At 36.7% G+C, this 15,458-nt stretch overlaps 1 protein-coding gene across 1 annotated transcript; it reads left to right on the forward strand.

Moving 5' to 3' along the window:
- Window positions 1-1,405: 1,405 nt before the first annotated feature.
- LOC121425701 lies at window positions 1,406-12,166 on the forward strand. The gene is made up of 3 exons (XM_041621870.1): window positions 1,406-1,608; window positions 9,690-9,963; window positions 10,351-12,166. Exons 1-3 carry the CDS (start codon window positions 1,558-1,560, stop codon window positions 10,719-10,721), a joined length of 696 nt encoding a protein of 231 aa, XP_041477804.1. The 5' UTR covers window positions 1,406-1,557; the 3' UTR covers window positions 10,722-12,166.
- Window positions 12,167-15,458: the final 3,292 nt, after the last annotated feature.

Raw genomic sequence — 15,458 nt, forward strand, 5'->3', positions numbered from 1 at the left:
TCAAAACTTTGCTCGAATGTATTTTTCAAAATAGACTTTGCCCATTATGCCATACCCGGCCCCCTAACATACGGGTCATTACGCCACTGACCACCCCCCCCCCCCTTTGAAAACACTCACATGCAGAGAACAATGAGTGATTTCAAATTCATTGTTGACCTTTTGGTGTTGTGCAATCTTAAATATGTAGGGCAAAGTACATGTATACTCTCCACACAATTGTCTAAAATTGATCCAATTCTGGGTAGTTTTAAACCAATAATGTGTGTTTTGGGTGAAAACTACACAGTATTGGTTGAAAACTACCCAGAGTTAAAATTTTCAACCAATTGTTGTGTGGACAGTATGTTGCCCAATATTGTTTGAGTGTGATGGGTATTTTTTTTTTTACACCAGTATAACACCAAACATAATAAAATGGAGATGGTTTTGCACAGTCACTCACTAGTTGTTGATGTGTCAATAATGTGATCTGGATCAATTTTATAAACTCAGAATAGGTTTGGAGCTAGGGGAAGCAATCCACATTGTGCTACCAACACCTATGCCAACACCGGACTTTAAATCACCCAATTGTTGTGTCAGTCATTTCCCCCCATCCTAAATAAAAAAACAGGAAGAGGGAGATGGTTGGGTAGGTAGAGAGGGAGAGAGAAAAAGAAATGAGAATCTTGAGTTGCATAATTGTAATTCACATGAAATAGTAAAGGAAAATTTAATGAATTGATATTATTTTGTATACAAGAAAATTATACTAGTATCCGTATATACAAACAAAGAATAAAGTGACAATAGAAGGGAACTAATTGGCTAAGAGATGATTTGAGTCATAGGAGTATTATCAAATGGGCAAAACACCAACATTTCCTCAAGTCTGAAGAAATTTGTAGTCTTAGGCATTTTCATTTTTTTTTAGAAACGGACATAGGAGTAAAATCGAAAGAATGACCAGAACGCTCGAGCGACACTAGAACGAAAAAAAACGACGAGCTGTGATTGGCTGACAGATAACTAGACGTTACTCACCATTGTTATATTCACGGCAAACTAATTTTTTATTACCATTATCAGTATAATACTTTCATTATTACCATTATTATTATTAATGTTACTATTATCGTTATTATCATTATTACTGTTATGAATATTATTGTTATCATTGTTACCCGATTTTATCATCGTTTTAATCATTACTGTCAATATCAGCGTCTTAAAAAGTACAAAATTTCTTATTATTAGCATACTCCTCCTGTTAGGTGTTGAGTTAATTACAATCTCTAACACTGTAGATGATGGTATTCAAGTGAACTTAGACCTTACACGGTCGCCATAAAAACCAATGTAAAACATACTCGTTGTAGTGCTGGGGATTCCCCGAATTTTTCTATTGTACACGAAACCTACGTAGTGTAGACATAGTTGTCAACACTGGGGAAATCGAGATATATTTCATACAGGATATTCTCTTTCAGGCTAAATCTATACGAACTTGTATAACGATAGTTTACCGATCAAAAAAAGCTATATATTCAGTCCAGGAAGGAGGAGTGACAAAATATGATGCCATCTCGAGACAGACGTTACGACACTTTCGTAAACATGAACCAGGTAACATTTGTTACAACCGATAATGTCGCACCAACGCATAATGTCGCAGCAACGCATAATGTCGCAATCTGCGACATTATGCCAAGAGCGTCCGACGCATAATGTCGCAGTCAACGCATAATGTCGTAGTTTTTCTAACGCATAATGTCACATGTCGCAACGCATAATGTCGCAGCAAATCGTCAACTCATAATGTCACATGTCGCAACGCATAATGTCGCAGCAAATCGTCAACTCATTATGTCACATGTCGCAACGCATAATGTCACAGCGGTATTTTCTTCAGGACTCGATAGGATGTAAAACATGCTTTGACTTAGTATTTTGAGACACGAAAAAGAGAATGTAATTATTTTGAAATCAGGATCACTCTTTGTATGGATATTTGTCGCTTTATTGCCATTTCGTCTACTGCCTTTTCCCCCACTATCGCATGGTCTGATATCATTTCGTCTACCATTAGTTAGTCAACTATCAACATAGTCCAATAACCATTTCGTCTAATTACCATCTCGTCTAATAGCCAGTTGGTCTAATAGCCGTTGTGTTTATTCATTCATTTATTTATTTCCATTTCTGGTAAAAAAAACATTCAAATACAATCAAATATTTACAAAAAGAAAACATATGAATATCAATACCAAGAATATGGGGGAGCCAGCAGAGGCCATTGGCCTTTCAAAGGCTGGGCTCCAAAGCCATATTGAAATATACATAATATAGAGAGAGAAAGGGGGGTACATTTATGTCTGAATTGTGATGGGTAAATTATATATTACTTAAGATTCCTTCATGAGATGCATTTTATACTTTCGTTTAAATGAGGCAATAGATGGGGACATTTTTATATTATCAGGTATTGCATTCCAAGTAATTACTCCAGAATATTTTACAGATTTACGTGAAGTTTGATATTTCAACAGAGGAATATACATGTTATTAGCATGTCTTGTATTAAGTGTATGGACGTCCTTTGTCATTTTAAACATATCATAAAAAATATGGGGAAGCAAGTTTTTATTATACATGTACATAAATGATCCAACTTGCAGTTCATGTATTTGAAATATAGTTAGCATATTAAATTTTCTAAAAAGAGGTCCAGATGGAGTTCTCGGATGAGAGTTTGTAATTGCACGTAGTGCTCTTTTTTGTAGAACATACAATTTATTTAGAAGAATTTTAGCACAATGCCCCCACGTTACAATACAGTAAGACAGATGGGGAAGGATAATAGCATTATATATATTAATCAATATTTTCAAAGGAACAAAGTGTCTTATTTTGTATAATATACCAATTGCATACGAGATCTTTCGCAGGATGATATTAATATGTGGAGTCCAAGTAAGATTTTCATCAATTGTCACTCCAAGAAATGTGGTGTTTGGTACCTGTTGTATATTAAAATTATTGATTGTAACATCGCAGATTTGTTCAAAGAGTTTTTTATTTTTTGGTTTGAATATCATATAATTAGTTTTTTGAGAATTAACCAGTAATTTATTAGCCAAAAACCACATCTCCAATTTTGGTAGTTCCAAAGTAATTATATTAGATATTTCATGGGCATTTTTACCAGATACAAAAAGGTTTGTGTCATCTGCGAATATGATTGGACGAAAGTTTGGGGTTACATATTGCATATCATTAACATATAATAAAAAAAATAACGGGCCTAAAATGGATATTATCATTTAGTCTAATTGTATTTTTTTCAGTTGGTCCAATATCCATTTTATCCAATATCATTACGTCTATTACCTTTTGGTCTAATAGCCAATTGGTCTAATAACCACTTGGTGTACTCTCATTTTCGTCCATGTTCCATTTGGTCTAACTTCAGTTGGTTCGCTATCACTTTGTCTAAATCCATTTCGGCTAACACTCATTTGGTATCGTTGCCACGGGTCCAATCACCAATCATTGGTTCTAGGACAATTACCCCACGGACAATCACCCTTCCGGACAACTAATCCCTGACAATTTTACCCACCCGAGGACAATTACCCCCTGGACAATTACCCCCTGAGGACAATTACCCCCGAGGACAATTACCCCCTGAGGACAATTACACCCCGGACAATTACACCCTGGACAATTACCCCCCTAGACAATTACCCCCGGACAACTACCCCTGTAAAACTACCCCCGAGGACGATTACCCCCTGAGGACAATTACCCCCGACGACAACTACCCCCTAGGGCAATTTCCCCCCTGACAATTACCCCGACGACAACTACCCCCTGAACAACTACCTCCCGATGACAATTACCCCCGGACAATTACCCCTTAGGAAAATTAACCCCCCCCCCCCCGAGGACAATTACCCCCGGATAATTACCCCAGAGGACAATTACCAACGGGAACAACTACCCTGCCCCGGGGACATTAACCCCCTAGACAAAGGGAGTGCACAGAGTTAGGGCCTAAATAGTAAAATTACAAGGCGTTGTTGTGTATATTATCTTTGCATATTTTTTTTTGCTTACTGTATTAAAACCAAATCCACATCTTAATCTGGAATGTGCACCAATTATTTCATAATTCTTAGCTTCTTGTTAGATGAATTGTTTTAAAATATCGTTGCCACGGGTCCAATCACCAATCATTGGTTCTAGGACAATTACCCCACGGACAATCACCCTTCCGGACAACTAATCCCTGACAATTTTACCCACCCGAGGTCAATTACCCCCTGGACAATTACCCCCTGAGGACAATTACCCCGAGGACAATTACCCCCTGAGGACAATTACACCCCGGACAATTACACCCTGGACAATTACCCCCCTAGACAATTACCCCCGGACAACTACCCCCTGTAAAACTACCCCCGAGGACGATTACCCCCTGAGGACAATTACCCCCGACGACAACTACCCCTAGGGCAATTTCCCCCCTGACAATTACCCCTGGACAATTACCCCCTGAACAACTACCTCCCGATGACAATTACCCCCGGACAATTACCCCTTAGGAAAATTAACCCCCCCCCGAGGACAATTACCCCGGATAATTACCCCAGAGGACAATTACCAACGGGAACAACTACCCTGCCCCGGGGACATTAACCCCCTAGACAAAGGGAGTGCACAGAGTTAGGGCCTAAATAGTAAAATTACAAGGCGTTGTTGTGTATATTATCTTTGCATATTTTTTTTTGCTTACTGTATTAAAACTAAAGCCACATCTTAATCTGGAATGTGCACCAATTGTTTCATAATTCTTAGCTTCTTGTTAGATGAATTGTTTTAAAATAACAGGTTTATAGGTTCTTCTTGTCAATAGTAGTGTTGATGGTTGCGTTACCGACTTTCAATATTTCTACCTGTGAAGGTGTCTTTTTAATGTTTTATCTATTTTCCTGATTTTTTCCTGAAATTAAACCCCAAATGAATCAAGAAAAATCAGATCAGTTGGAATCAGAGAAATTAGGCATTTGTGATTATTATGTCTAATCGTGTCTTTTCATGAATGTTCAATTGTTCTATGAAAACTTAGTATGTGGGCCAGTTTACACATTTTCTGATGTACATATGCGTAGCTATATAGCGCAAGCCCCCACCCCCATTTTTCATGATGCAGAAGGCATTGCTAAACAAAAAAAAGGCGGAAAAGGAAGAAAAAATGAAAAAGAAGAAAATGAGAGAGAGGGAGAGAGAAAAAAGGAGAAAGAGCGATATAAGAGAGAAAGTTATTAACATAAGATAAAGTAGAAAATATATTGAAAACCTGTGCCACCGACCCAGACCATTATAATGGTTCACGCCCGGGGGGGGGGGGGCACTCAGTATATAATAATGTGCCGCGGAGGGGACCCCCATTTTTACACTCAAATTTCCGTTCCAAGGCATAGCATCTTTGTCTTATTGAGAAAAAGAACAAAGAAAGCCGCTCCAAGGCAAAACATTTTCTTCTTATCGAGAAAAAAGAAGAAAGAAATCCGCTCCAAAGCTTGTCATATTTTTCGTTACGCCGTTCCGGTCGCATTGATCTGCTACAATGAGCTGCAATTTTGGTGAAATGCGGCCGCAGAGCGCTGTCCGACCATCACCTCTGCGCGAGCGCACCCGGCGGACGTGCCGCCGGGCTAGCTACATCATGCACGCATGTCCGTTCCACAGGGATGCATCAGCACTGACACGCTAGCGATCCGTTCCAAGGACCCCGTTTTTTGTCTCGCCCGCGGCACACCCCTACCACTTTTTTGGTCGAGTGCCCCCTTCCTGGGGGTCACGCTTTATTTTATGCCAGAGAGAAGGTGGGGGGGGGGGGATTTTCCGGGGTAATTGTTTGGCGGTAACTGTCTGGGGAATCATTGTCCTCGGGGGCATTTGCGGGGGGGGGGTAATTGTCTGTGAAATAATTGTCCAGGGGGTGATTGTCCGGGGGTAATTGTCCTCGGGGGTAATTGTCCTCAGGGGTAATTGTCCGGGGGGGTAATTCTCCTCGGAGGCTAAATGTCAAGAGGTGGTTGTCCGGAAGGTGATTTTCTGGGGGAGGGGGGTAATTGTCCTAGAACCGGTGATAGGACCTAATGGTGATTGGACCCATATGGCAACCACACCAAATGATTGTTAGCCGAAATGGGTTTAGACAAAGTGATAGCGAACCAACTGAAGTTAGACCAAATGGAACATGGACGAAAATGAGAGTACACCAAGTGGTTATTAGACCAATTGGCTATTAGACCAAAAGGTAATAGACGTAATGATATTGGACAAAATGGATGTTGGACCAACTGAAAAAAATACAATTAGACTAAATGATAATAAACACAACGGCTATTAGACCAACTGGCTATTAGACGAGATGGTAATTAGACGAAATGGTTATTGGACTATGTTGATAGTTGACTAACTAATGGTAGACGAAATGATATCAGACCATGCGATAGTGGGGAAAAGGCAGTAGACGAAATGGCAATAAAGCGACAAATATCCATACAAAGAGTAATCCTGATTTCAAAATAATTTCATTCTCTTTTCGTGTCTCAAAATACTAAGTCAAAGCATGTTTTATATCCTATCTGTAGCTCGAGTCCTGAAGAAAATACCGCTGTGACATTATGCGTTGCGACATGTGACATTATGCGTTGACGATTTGCTGCGACATTATGCGTTAGAAAAACTACGACATTATGCGTTGACTGCGACATCATGCGTCGGACGCTCTTGGCATAATGTCGCAGATTGCGACATTATGCGTTGCTGCGACATTATGCGTTGGTGCGACATTATCGGTTGTAACAACATTTATATTTTAATGTTATGTTCAAGGGTAATATATAGTACACAGCAGTTAGCCTTGCATGGCAAAAACTTATCATAATCGTATTACCTCAAACACAAATGTCTAACAGTCCAATTTACTCCCATTTAGGCGTACATCAAATTTTGCTGCGATTTCTGTAATGTTCCTAGTTCATTTTGCATAGGCCTACTGTTCATCATAGGATGGAAACCAAGGGCTTGTGAAAAATTAAATGGTTAAAAATCTATTCTAGATTTTTTCTCAGTTATGAAAAGTTAAAAGCAGTTATTAATGAATTGTCTTGTTCATCAGCACTGGAAAATAAATTTCTCTTTTAAAAAATATTTCCCTCTTTGTCTCACCTGCATAGCAGAGTGAAACTACAGTGCGTATAAAAAAACGGGACAGATTTGAAAAGTCTATAAAATTTTAGTTTCAAATTATTATTTCTATATTTTGGTGTTAATAGGTGCTCTAAGGTCTGGTCTTTCAAATGCTATTAAAAAAAATTAGTTTCGTTTATGCTTGAGCGAACACGGGACGTTTTTGTTGGGGGTTCAAAAAGAGGCTTGCGCCAGAATTGCAGAATATGAGTAATATGATGATCGGACTTCTTGCTTATTAGCAGACTTCCTCTTAACCTGTTCATTATCTTTGCCATAATTTTCAAATCATGGGGTCAAAATTCATTTTCAGATCTATTTATTTGCTTGAATTATTCTGTTATTTCTTTTTAATATGCTCTCTGTTAGCTTTGAATATTCCTTCTTCAAGCTAAAATTATTTTTTTTCAACCGAATTATGGGAGAGCATGGATTTTTTTATTCAAATCCTTTCATTATGTGCTACAAAGATTATGGTGCCTTTTGAACAAAGCCACACAGATGGGTGGGCGCTCGAGTTGACCCCCCCCCCCCCCCCCTTAAAAACATCATGACCAAAAAAAAATTGGACAGGAAATAAAAGGACAGATAGAAAGTAAAATATGATATTATTTTCTGAATATTATGTCAAAATCTATCACAAAATTTGATATTGCAATTAAAAAAGTGGGAATATTTGCGTGCTCACTTCGCTCGCTCACAACTTTTTAATACATTTTACCCGATCTGCCATATCTAGCTCCTTCAAAATTGACTCAATACACCATTGTCATTGAAAGACATGAATCCCTTCCTGTGTTTCCTGTCAAGCAATTAAACTTGGTCAAGGAATTAATGACCCATTGGAAAATAGATTCATGTCTTTTAAAGGTACATAACATTATTTGTTTCACATAATAAAACGATTTTAATAATCACAGGTTTTCCCAATTAATCATTCAAATCTTCTTGCTTGGGTTGACAAAAAAATCTTCTTTTCTCAGTTACTTATGAAGGAAAATTAAAAGGTAAGAGAAGATTTAATGAAAAAACGAAATAATTCAATTAAATAAATAACTTTGTAAATTAAATTTGAGAGCTTAATTCGAAAATTGTGGCACAGATCATGAAAAGGTCAAGAGGAAGTCTCCTGATTAGTAAGAAGTCTGATCATTGTATTACACATATTCTGCAATTCTGGCGCAAGCCTCTTTTTGAACCCCCAATAAAATGTCCCGTGTTCGCTCAACCATGAATAAAATTTCTTTTTTTTTTAAATTGCATTTCAAAGATAAGACCGTAGAGCATATATTAACACCAAAATATAGACATCATTATTTGAAACAAAAATTTTATAGACTTTTCAAATCTGTCCCGTTTTTTATGATACGCACTGTATAGGTGCCGCTCTTCCGACTGCGGCGGCGTCAACATCAAATCTTAACCTAAGGTTAAGTTTTTGAAATGACATCATAACTTAGAAAGTATATGGACCTAGTTCATGAAACTTGGCCATAAGGTTAATAAAGTATTACTAAACATCCTATTAGAGTTTCATGTCACATGACCAAGGTCAAAGGTCATTTAGGGTCAATGAACTTAGACCATGTTGGGGGAATCAACATCAAAATCTTAACCTGAGGTTAAGTTTTTGAAATGTCATCATAACTTAGAAAATATATAGATCTAGTTCATTAAACTTGGACATAAGGTTAATCAAGTATAACCAAACATCCTGCATGAGTTTCACGTCACATGACCAAGGTCAAAGGTCATTTAGGGTCAATGAACTTTGGCCGATTTGGGGGTATATGTTCAATTACAATCAAAATTTTAAAAGTTTTTGGATCTGAGTCATGAAACTTGGACATAATAGTAATCAAGTATCACTGAACATCCTGTGCAAGTTTCAGGTCACATGATCAAGGTCAAAGGTCATTTAGGGTCAATGAACTTCATTATTTCTATCTACCATTTCTTCAACTACAGGAGGGGATAAACAAGGAATAATAACAACAATAATATTTGATAATGATAATAATATCTAGTAATTGTAATAATAGAAGTGATAATAGTAATAATAATAAAACAGACCCAAATCAAGGTTGTCTTGGGCATAGGGCACAATGGAAAACTACGGGAGGGGATGCGCAGTGCGATTGATTTAATTAACGATTCGATTTGTGTCATAATTTGCTTCTGGTTCAAATGTTGGAGAAAGGAAGTGATGTGAATTAATGGACTAGTCAAATGATTTCTCTATCATTATTGTAATTGATGTATATTACCTACTATGAGAATTAGTTAGGCCTGTATTCTTAAGCTCGAGTAAGTAAGAATGCCCTTCTGTAAAATTGTACTTGATTTGTATTACTTTATATTACTTTGCATTATGTTTTGAATGAAAATGAAATAAAAGAAGATATGTAATGTTAGATCCCCTGACCTGTCTTTATATTTAGACGACCAGAAGGCCCCGTGTTTCGGTGTGTACGTCTGCCCAAATATTCAGCATCCAAGCCTTCATCGATGCATTGCTTCTGAAATATACCGATATCGTAAGCGATGTTCGCTACTTCGAGCTACCCTACAACGACATTGATCATTTTAGTTTTCGAAACAAGGGGATCGACGTCATGATTTTGTGTCATTCTATCAACAACAGAAGGTTCGCCATCACAAATGTTACTGATGCACTCTATGATGAATTCCTACCAAATGCCGTCAGAGCACTCGGTTAGTGTATACAACGAAATATACAACAGATTATATATATATATATATATATATATATATATATATATATATATATATATATATATATATATATATTGAATAATCCTTGTATAAACCCATTCCCTCTATCCAAGGCCCCAAAACATTTTTTTTACTATGGGTGCTGATGTAAATTTGTAAAGCTACAAAAAAAGCTCTGACTAGAAAAAAAATCGTCATTTTGGTTACATTTTTCAACTTTTTCACACCTTCCAAAGTTCAAAGGGGCCGTGCTGCCTATGGAGAATGATACACGCAGCACCCCCGCTTCTCCAAGTCCATGCCCGTAGCAACCCTGAAAAGAAATTATGAATCTAACGAATATTTCTTTTTTACATTTATCAACAGGCAAAACAAAGATCTGCGTTTTAGTCCACGATTTCAGAGCAGACAACCTGGACACGGTGGAGAAGTACCGCAAGCAGATGGATGCTTTCCTTTCCAAGCAGCCAACGACCTTCAAATGCGCTAAACTCGTCATTGTGGGAGGGAAACTAGATGAGAAGGTGGAGCTTGGTAATAGTCAGTGGGAGGAGCTACGTGCATTCCTCATGGATGCTAGCCAATCACCAGAGCATATCCCAGGCATTAACTTGGATGACCGAGTGAATAGTGTCTGTCAGATTATTCAGAGGTCACCAAAATACCAAGTTTACCTTGTTATCGGTGTCTTGATTATTGGCTTGATGATAGTGTTACCCACGGTGTTGGTCGATTAAAAATAGGAAAATATGAGGCATAAGGTAATTTTTTCCAATCTTGGTGGAAAGTAAACAAATGTGAAAAATGGGATCACATTTGAAGGGAATCTTTTCCGGTAAACTAGTAATAGCTTGGTTATCACTTGTGTTTAAGATTGTTAATAAAAAAATGTTAACAATCAAATTTACAATCCTATATCTGTTCTGCTATTTCTTTACAGATTTTGGAAATATTTGTATATAAACGCACTTTCAAGTTTCTAAATAAATGTACTATTATGGGTAGCTATCAGTGTGGCTTTCGAACCAAGAATTTTTTATGGCCCTTATTAATATTGTAAACAAGATTATAGACGCATTTTTAAACCCAATTATTTTATTGTGGATGTTTTATAGATATTTGGAGCGTGGAGCGTTCTTGCCCTGTGGATGAGTCTTCTGACTTTGTAACAGAGGGTTGTGGGTTCGAATCCCAGCCATGGCGTAATTTCCTTCTTTAAGGAATTCATCCACGCTGTGCTGCACTCATCACAGCGCGCTGCAGCAGTGGTATTCTGAAAATTATCTTAACTTTTTTGTAACTCAGCAAGATATCAACTCGCTAAAATTATCTTAAATCGGTATTCTAACATTTGTCTTATCTCTGTAAGGACGTCCCCTATTTAATCTCTGACATGCCTAATATTTCATCATCAACCAATCATTAAACTTTTGTATGTTTCGGTCAACCATGAAAAAGGAGAATAAAAATATTAGGCGCATTGTTGACATGCGGCGTAATTTTCTTTGCGCCACCGACACTTATGCTTGTACGCTACTCATGACTGTGTTAAGTATACACGTGGCTTTTCTCTGATAAGATTCATCATCTCGAATGCCAATTTTCAATTGCTGGAAAGTCTACCAATCCGTCGTTATAACGTCTTTGGAATGTCTCCTTTTGTAAAACATGATGTTCTTGGATGCAGCAAGAAATTATTAAGCCCCCTTTAACTTCTGAAGGTTTCCCACTTCCCCCCTATCTTGTAAATTGTCTTGTATTTTGCAAGGAAGTTAACAGAACGCAAAGATAAGAGAATAAGAATTTTCAGTATACCTATTATCTCGACTGTTATCTTTCGTACAGAGGTATATTCTCCGTTTTTAACTTAACGCATCATTGTAACTCTACGTCACAAGCGCTTAATTAGTGAAAGTTACAAGAAAATTTACAAGAAAGGAAGCAATAAAAGATACAAGAGTTTTCAGAATACGGATTTTATTGTAACCATAAAGATACAAGAATATTTCTCTTAAGACAATTTTCAGAATACGGCCCCTGGTGAGATGAATGGATACCTGGCGGGAATTTATTCCTTGAAGTGCCACCGCACTGTAACATGGCTGCGGGGCTTAAGTCAGGGTAATAATATCCAAGTCCTTTGGATGCGCATAGTACTACCTCATTACACTCTAAAAAATGAAGTGCTAATTCAGCTCTTAAAGAGCGTGTATAGTGACTGCACTTCGGAGTGCTGATTTTTCTCGTTCAAATTTGAACTAGACAAATCAGCACTCCGAAGTGCAGTCACTATACACGCTCTTTAAGAGCTGAAGTAGCACTTCATTTTTTTAGAGTGTATTATTATTATTATTATTTCAAACGCTTTTGATAATGATATCGTGTTAGCCAAATGCACTACAGGATTTGATTACTAGCACATAGTTGGTATATAATAAATATAATATCTGCTTTCCAGAACCTCAGAAAATAGTGTCTGGAGTGACACAAGGGTCCTTTATAGGGCCTCTATTACTTATATTGTGCATAAATAATACTGTAAATGTGTCAAATATACCTTCATTCATACTATATGCTGATGATACAAATATACTGTCAAATGATAAAGATCTAGCTTCTCTGTAAGAACAGGTCGGCTAGCTAAGCATATGGTTCCAGGCAAAAAGGCGATCTGTTAAATAAGTGTTAGACTTATGTCTAAATTCATCACTTTCAGTAATAGTAACAAGTTATATAACAGATTCTGTAAAATTCAAACTGATTAGTGAGGAGATTCCCCGGGTTAAAAGAACATTATTTCTTGGTGTAACTCTTGATTCAAAATAAACATGGAAATCACACATACTGAACAATATATTTATAGAGAAGAAAATCCAGATAATTGTATTTTTACCAACTCATAAGTTACGAATGTTGTATTTTTCTAATTGTTAGTTTGGGGAAGTGCGTTCTGTCTAATCAAAAGAATTGGTCACAAAACAAAATAAAATTGCAAGAATCATAGCTGGAGCAAACGCTACAACATGTATATCAAAAGTCAGTACAACAACAATATCGGACTTTAAGGTTTTACGGATGCAGAGAGGGTGTTAACGGAAAAGAATCTTGCCATCCGTTTGAAACGTTATCCGTCCAGTGTGATTTAATTGTTCGCCCATGCATTGTCTGGAGCGGATGAAACCGGGTGATGAAAACGGATGGAGCCACACCGATTGTGCTTGTCCGCTGTATCCGTTATGAATACTTATGTGTCCGTCGGTCAGTGGGATCAGACCTTAAGCTGCTCACTTTAAAATACCTACCAGCGATTCACCGATTTTGCTAAGATGTTTGACACAAATCAAGATTTACAGACCCTTTTACAGATAAAATACACGCTCTTCTTCATTCGTACTTTTGCCAAGAAAAGAGCTGTGCATTTATGAATATAATATTCGTTTTATAGGTCCGGAAAGTAGAACAGAGTATCTGATGACATCAGAAATGTATAATCTATAAATAATTTAAACAAATGAAAAATTTCCGTTCCCGATACTGAGGTGTTTGCTTTGTTTCAGTGTGGGATTTTTTTATTTACGATTTATTAACTGTTTCATGTGACATAGTTGCCTTGTTTTTGTCGTCGTTGTTTTTCACTGTTTTCCTTTTTTTTGTCTTCTTTGTATATGGAGCTCTCGCTACAAGATGTGCTGTCGGAGTCTTCACATCCTATATATTGTATATTTGTAAATATATTAATGTTAGTAATACTTAGGCTTTAATCTTATAATGAATTGAAATGATTCAGTAAATAATCATCTTTGTCCATTCTTCATTTCTAAAGAAAGTAGTACCCCATAGATTTCTAATAATTGAATTCGAGTAGATGATGAGGTATACCATGTTCCCTTTTAAAGTACATGATACAAAAGTTGAAATTTTGCTTTAAGTATTCTTAAAAACCCGGTGATGTCTTTAATCATATTTATACCGGAAAATGATGGCGAAACAATATAATTGTATCTGTTAAAAATGTGAAAATGTCTTAAATTGGTTTGCACTGAAATTTGCTATGATTCAAGTTATTATGACATATTTTTTTCTGCATGACATCTGTATAGTAAAAATGTGACCTTGTGTTATTTTTGTGCTTCTATAAGACAAACAATAAAGAAATTTGACTGTGAATATATATTTAGGTGTAACATGTGTAACTGTTTCACGATAGGCACTCGTGTTATTATAGCCATAAACGAAGGTAGAGATTGACATATACACTATTTCTTAGGTAAATCACACGAAATTTATATAATCATGTTTTATATGAATTTATTATGCTAATTTATTCACACAGTCACATTGTTTGCTTCTGTTCACTAAATAAAGCTCCTACAAAGCTAATTTTTTGTGAAAATATTCCTTGTGACATGTTTAACAACTATAATTGAAAAAAAATCTGGTAGAAAAAAATCGATTTATCATGTAACTTATTCTTAATGAAAAATCTTATGTATTTTTTTTTTCATTTCTAGTGCTTTTCGAAAAAAAAAATCATCGGGGACATTATTTCAATCATAAATACCATAAAATCAAAGGACTGTTGTCAATAAAAGTCCATAATGTTGCCCACTTTCAAGCCCGCTTATGACAAATTTAGGGTTCAAAAGTTGCGCGAGACTTAAAGGTACAAAGACAGCGAGCGGCGCGGTCCAAAAAATTCACGAAAAATTTCGAGGCAGGGGGGGGGGGCCTCAAAATGAAACCACGTTCACTCTCAAAACAAATCAGTCAAAATGACTAGTTAATCGGGTCAACTGGGTGCAACTGTTATTCTATTCATATTTGGCTATTTTCTAGTCGTATTTTACTAGAAAACCGTTATTTGTGAATAGAATATACTTCAGAAATGTGACTACACATAATCAGTTGCACCCATCAGCTGCATGACTACTAATCATCTAGTCAATATGACTGATGCTCTTTAAGAGTGTGTAAGTTAGGATTAGAGGAAATGACTGCTTCATTAAAAGGAAATATCAATCAACTTGTATGAAAAATCTTGTAACGAGATCTCATCGCTCACGCCAGTCAAATATTCTCCAAACTTCCCTGATTAGACAAAGGAAATTCACTGATTGCCCTTCTAGGATAGATGAACATAAGATTTTAGTATTATTGATAAAAAAAAACCGGCAGAGAATAGATTAGGAATGTTTACGCTGCTGAATAGATATGACGGATTTTTATTTTTTTTTTTTTGGGGGGAGGGGGCTATGACGTACGGTTGATTCAAGACAACAGAAGATGTATCGAAAATGCCCATCAAATGACAATGAACAGCCAGTAGATCTTTTTAAATAATTATGGTGAAAATGAACAGCAGCTTCTTCCTACGAAAAATTGCTAAATAATCGCTTTTCCAGAGTCCAGAACGAAACTGCTGTTTTTAGTAACCGATTTTCGAGGAAGACTGGTTGGTTGTTCATCATCACGAA

The sequence above is a fragment of the Lytechinus variegatus genome, chromosome 12 (assembly GCF_018143015.1).
Source record: "Lytechinus variegatus isolate NC3 chromosome 12, Lvar_3.0, whole genome shotgun sequence".
Lineage (NCBI taxonomy): Eukaryota > Metazoa > Echinodermata > Echinoidea > Temnopleuroida > Toxopneustidae > Lytechinus > Lytechinus variegatus.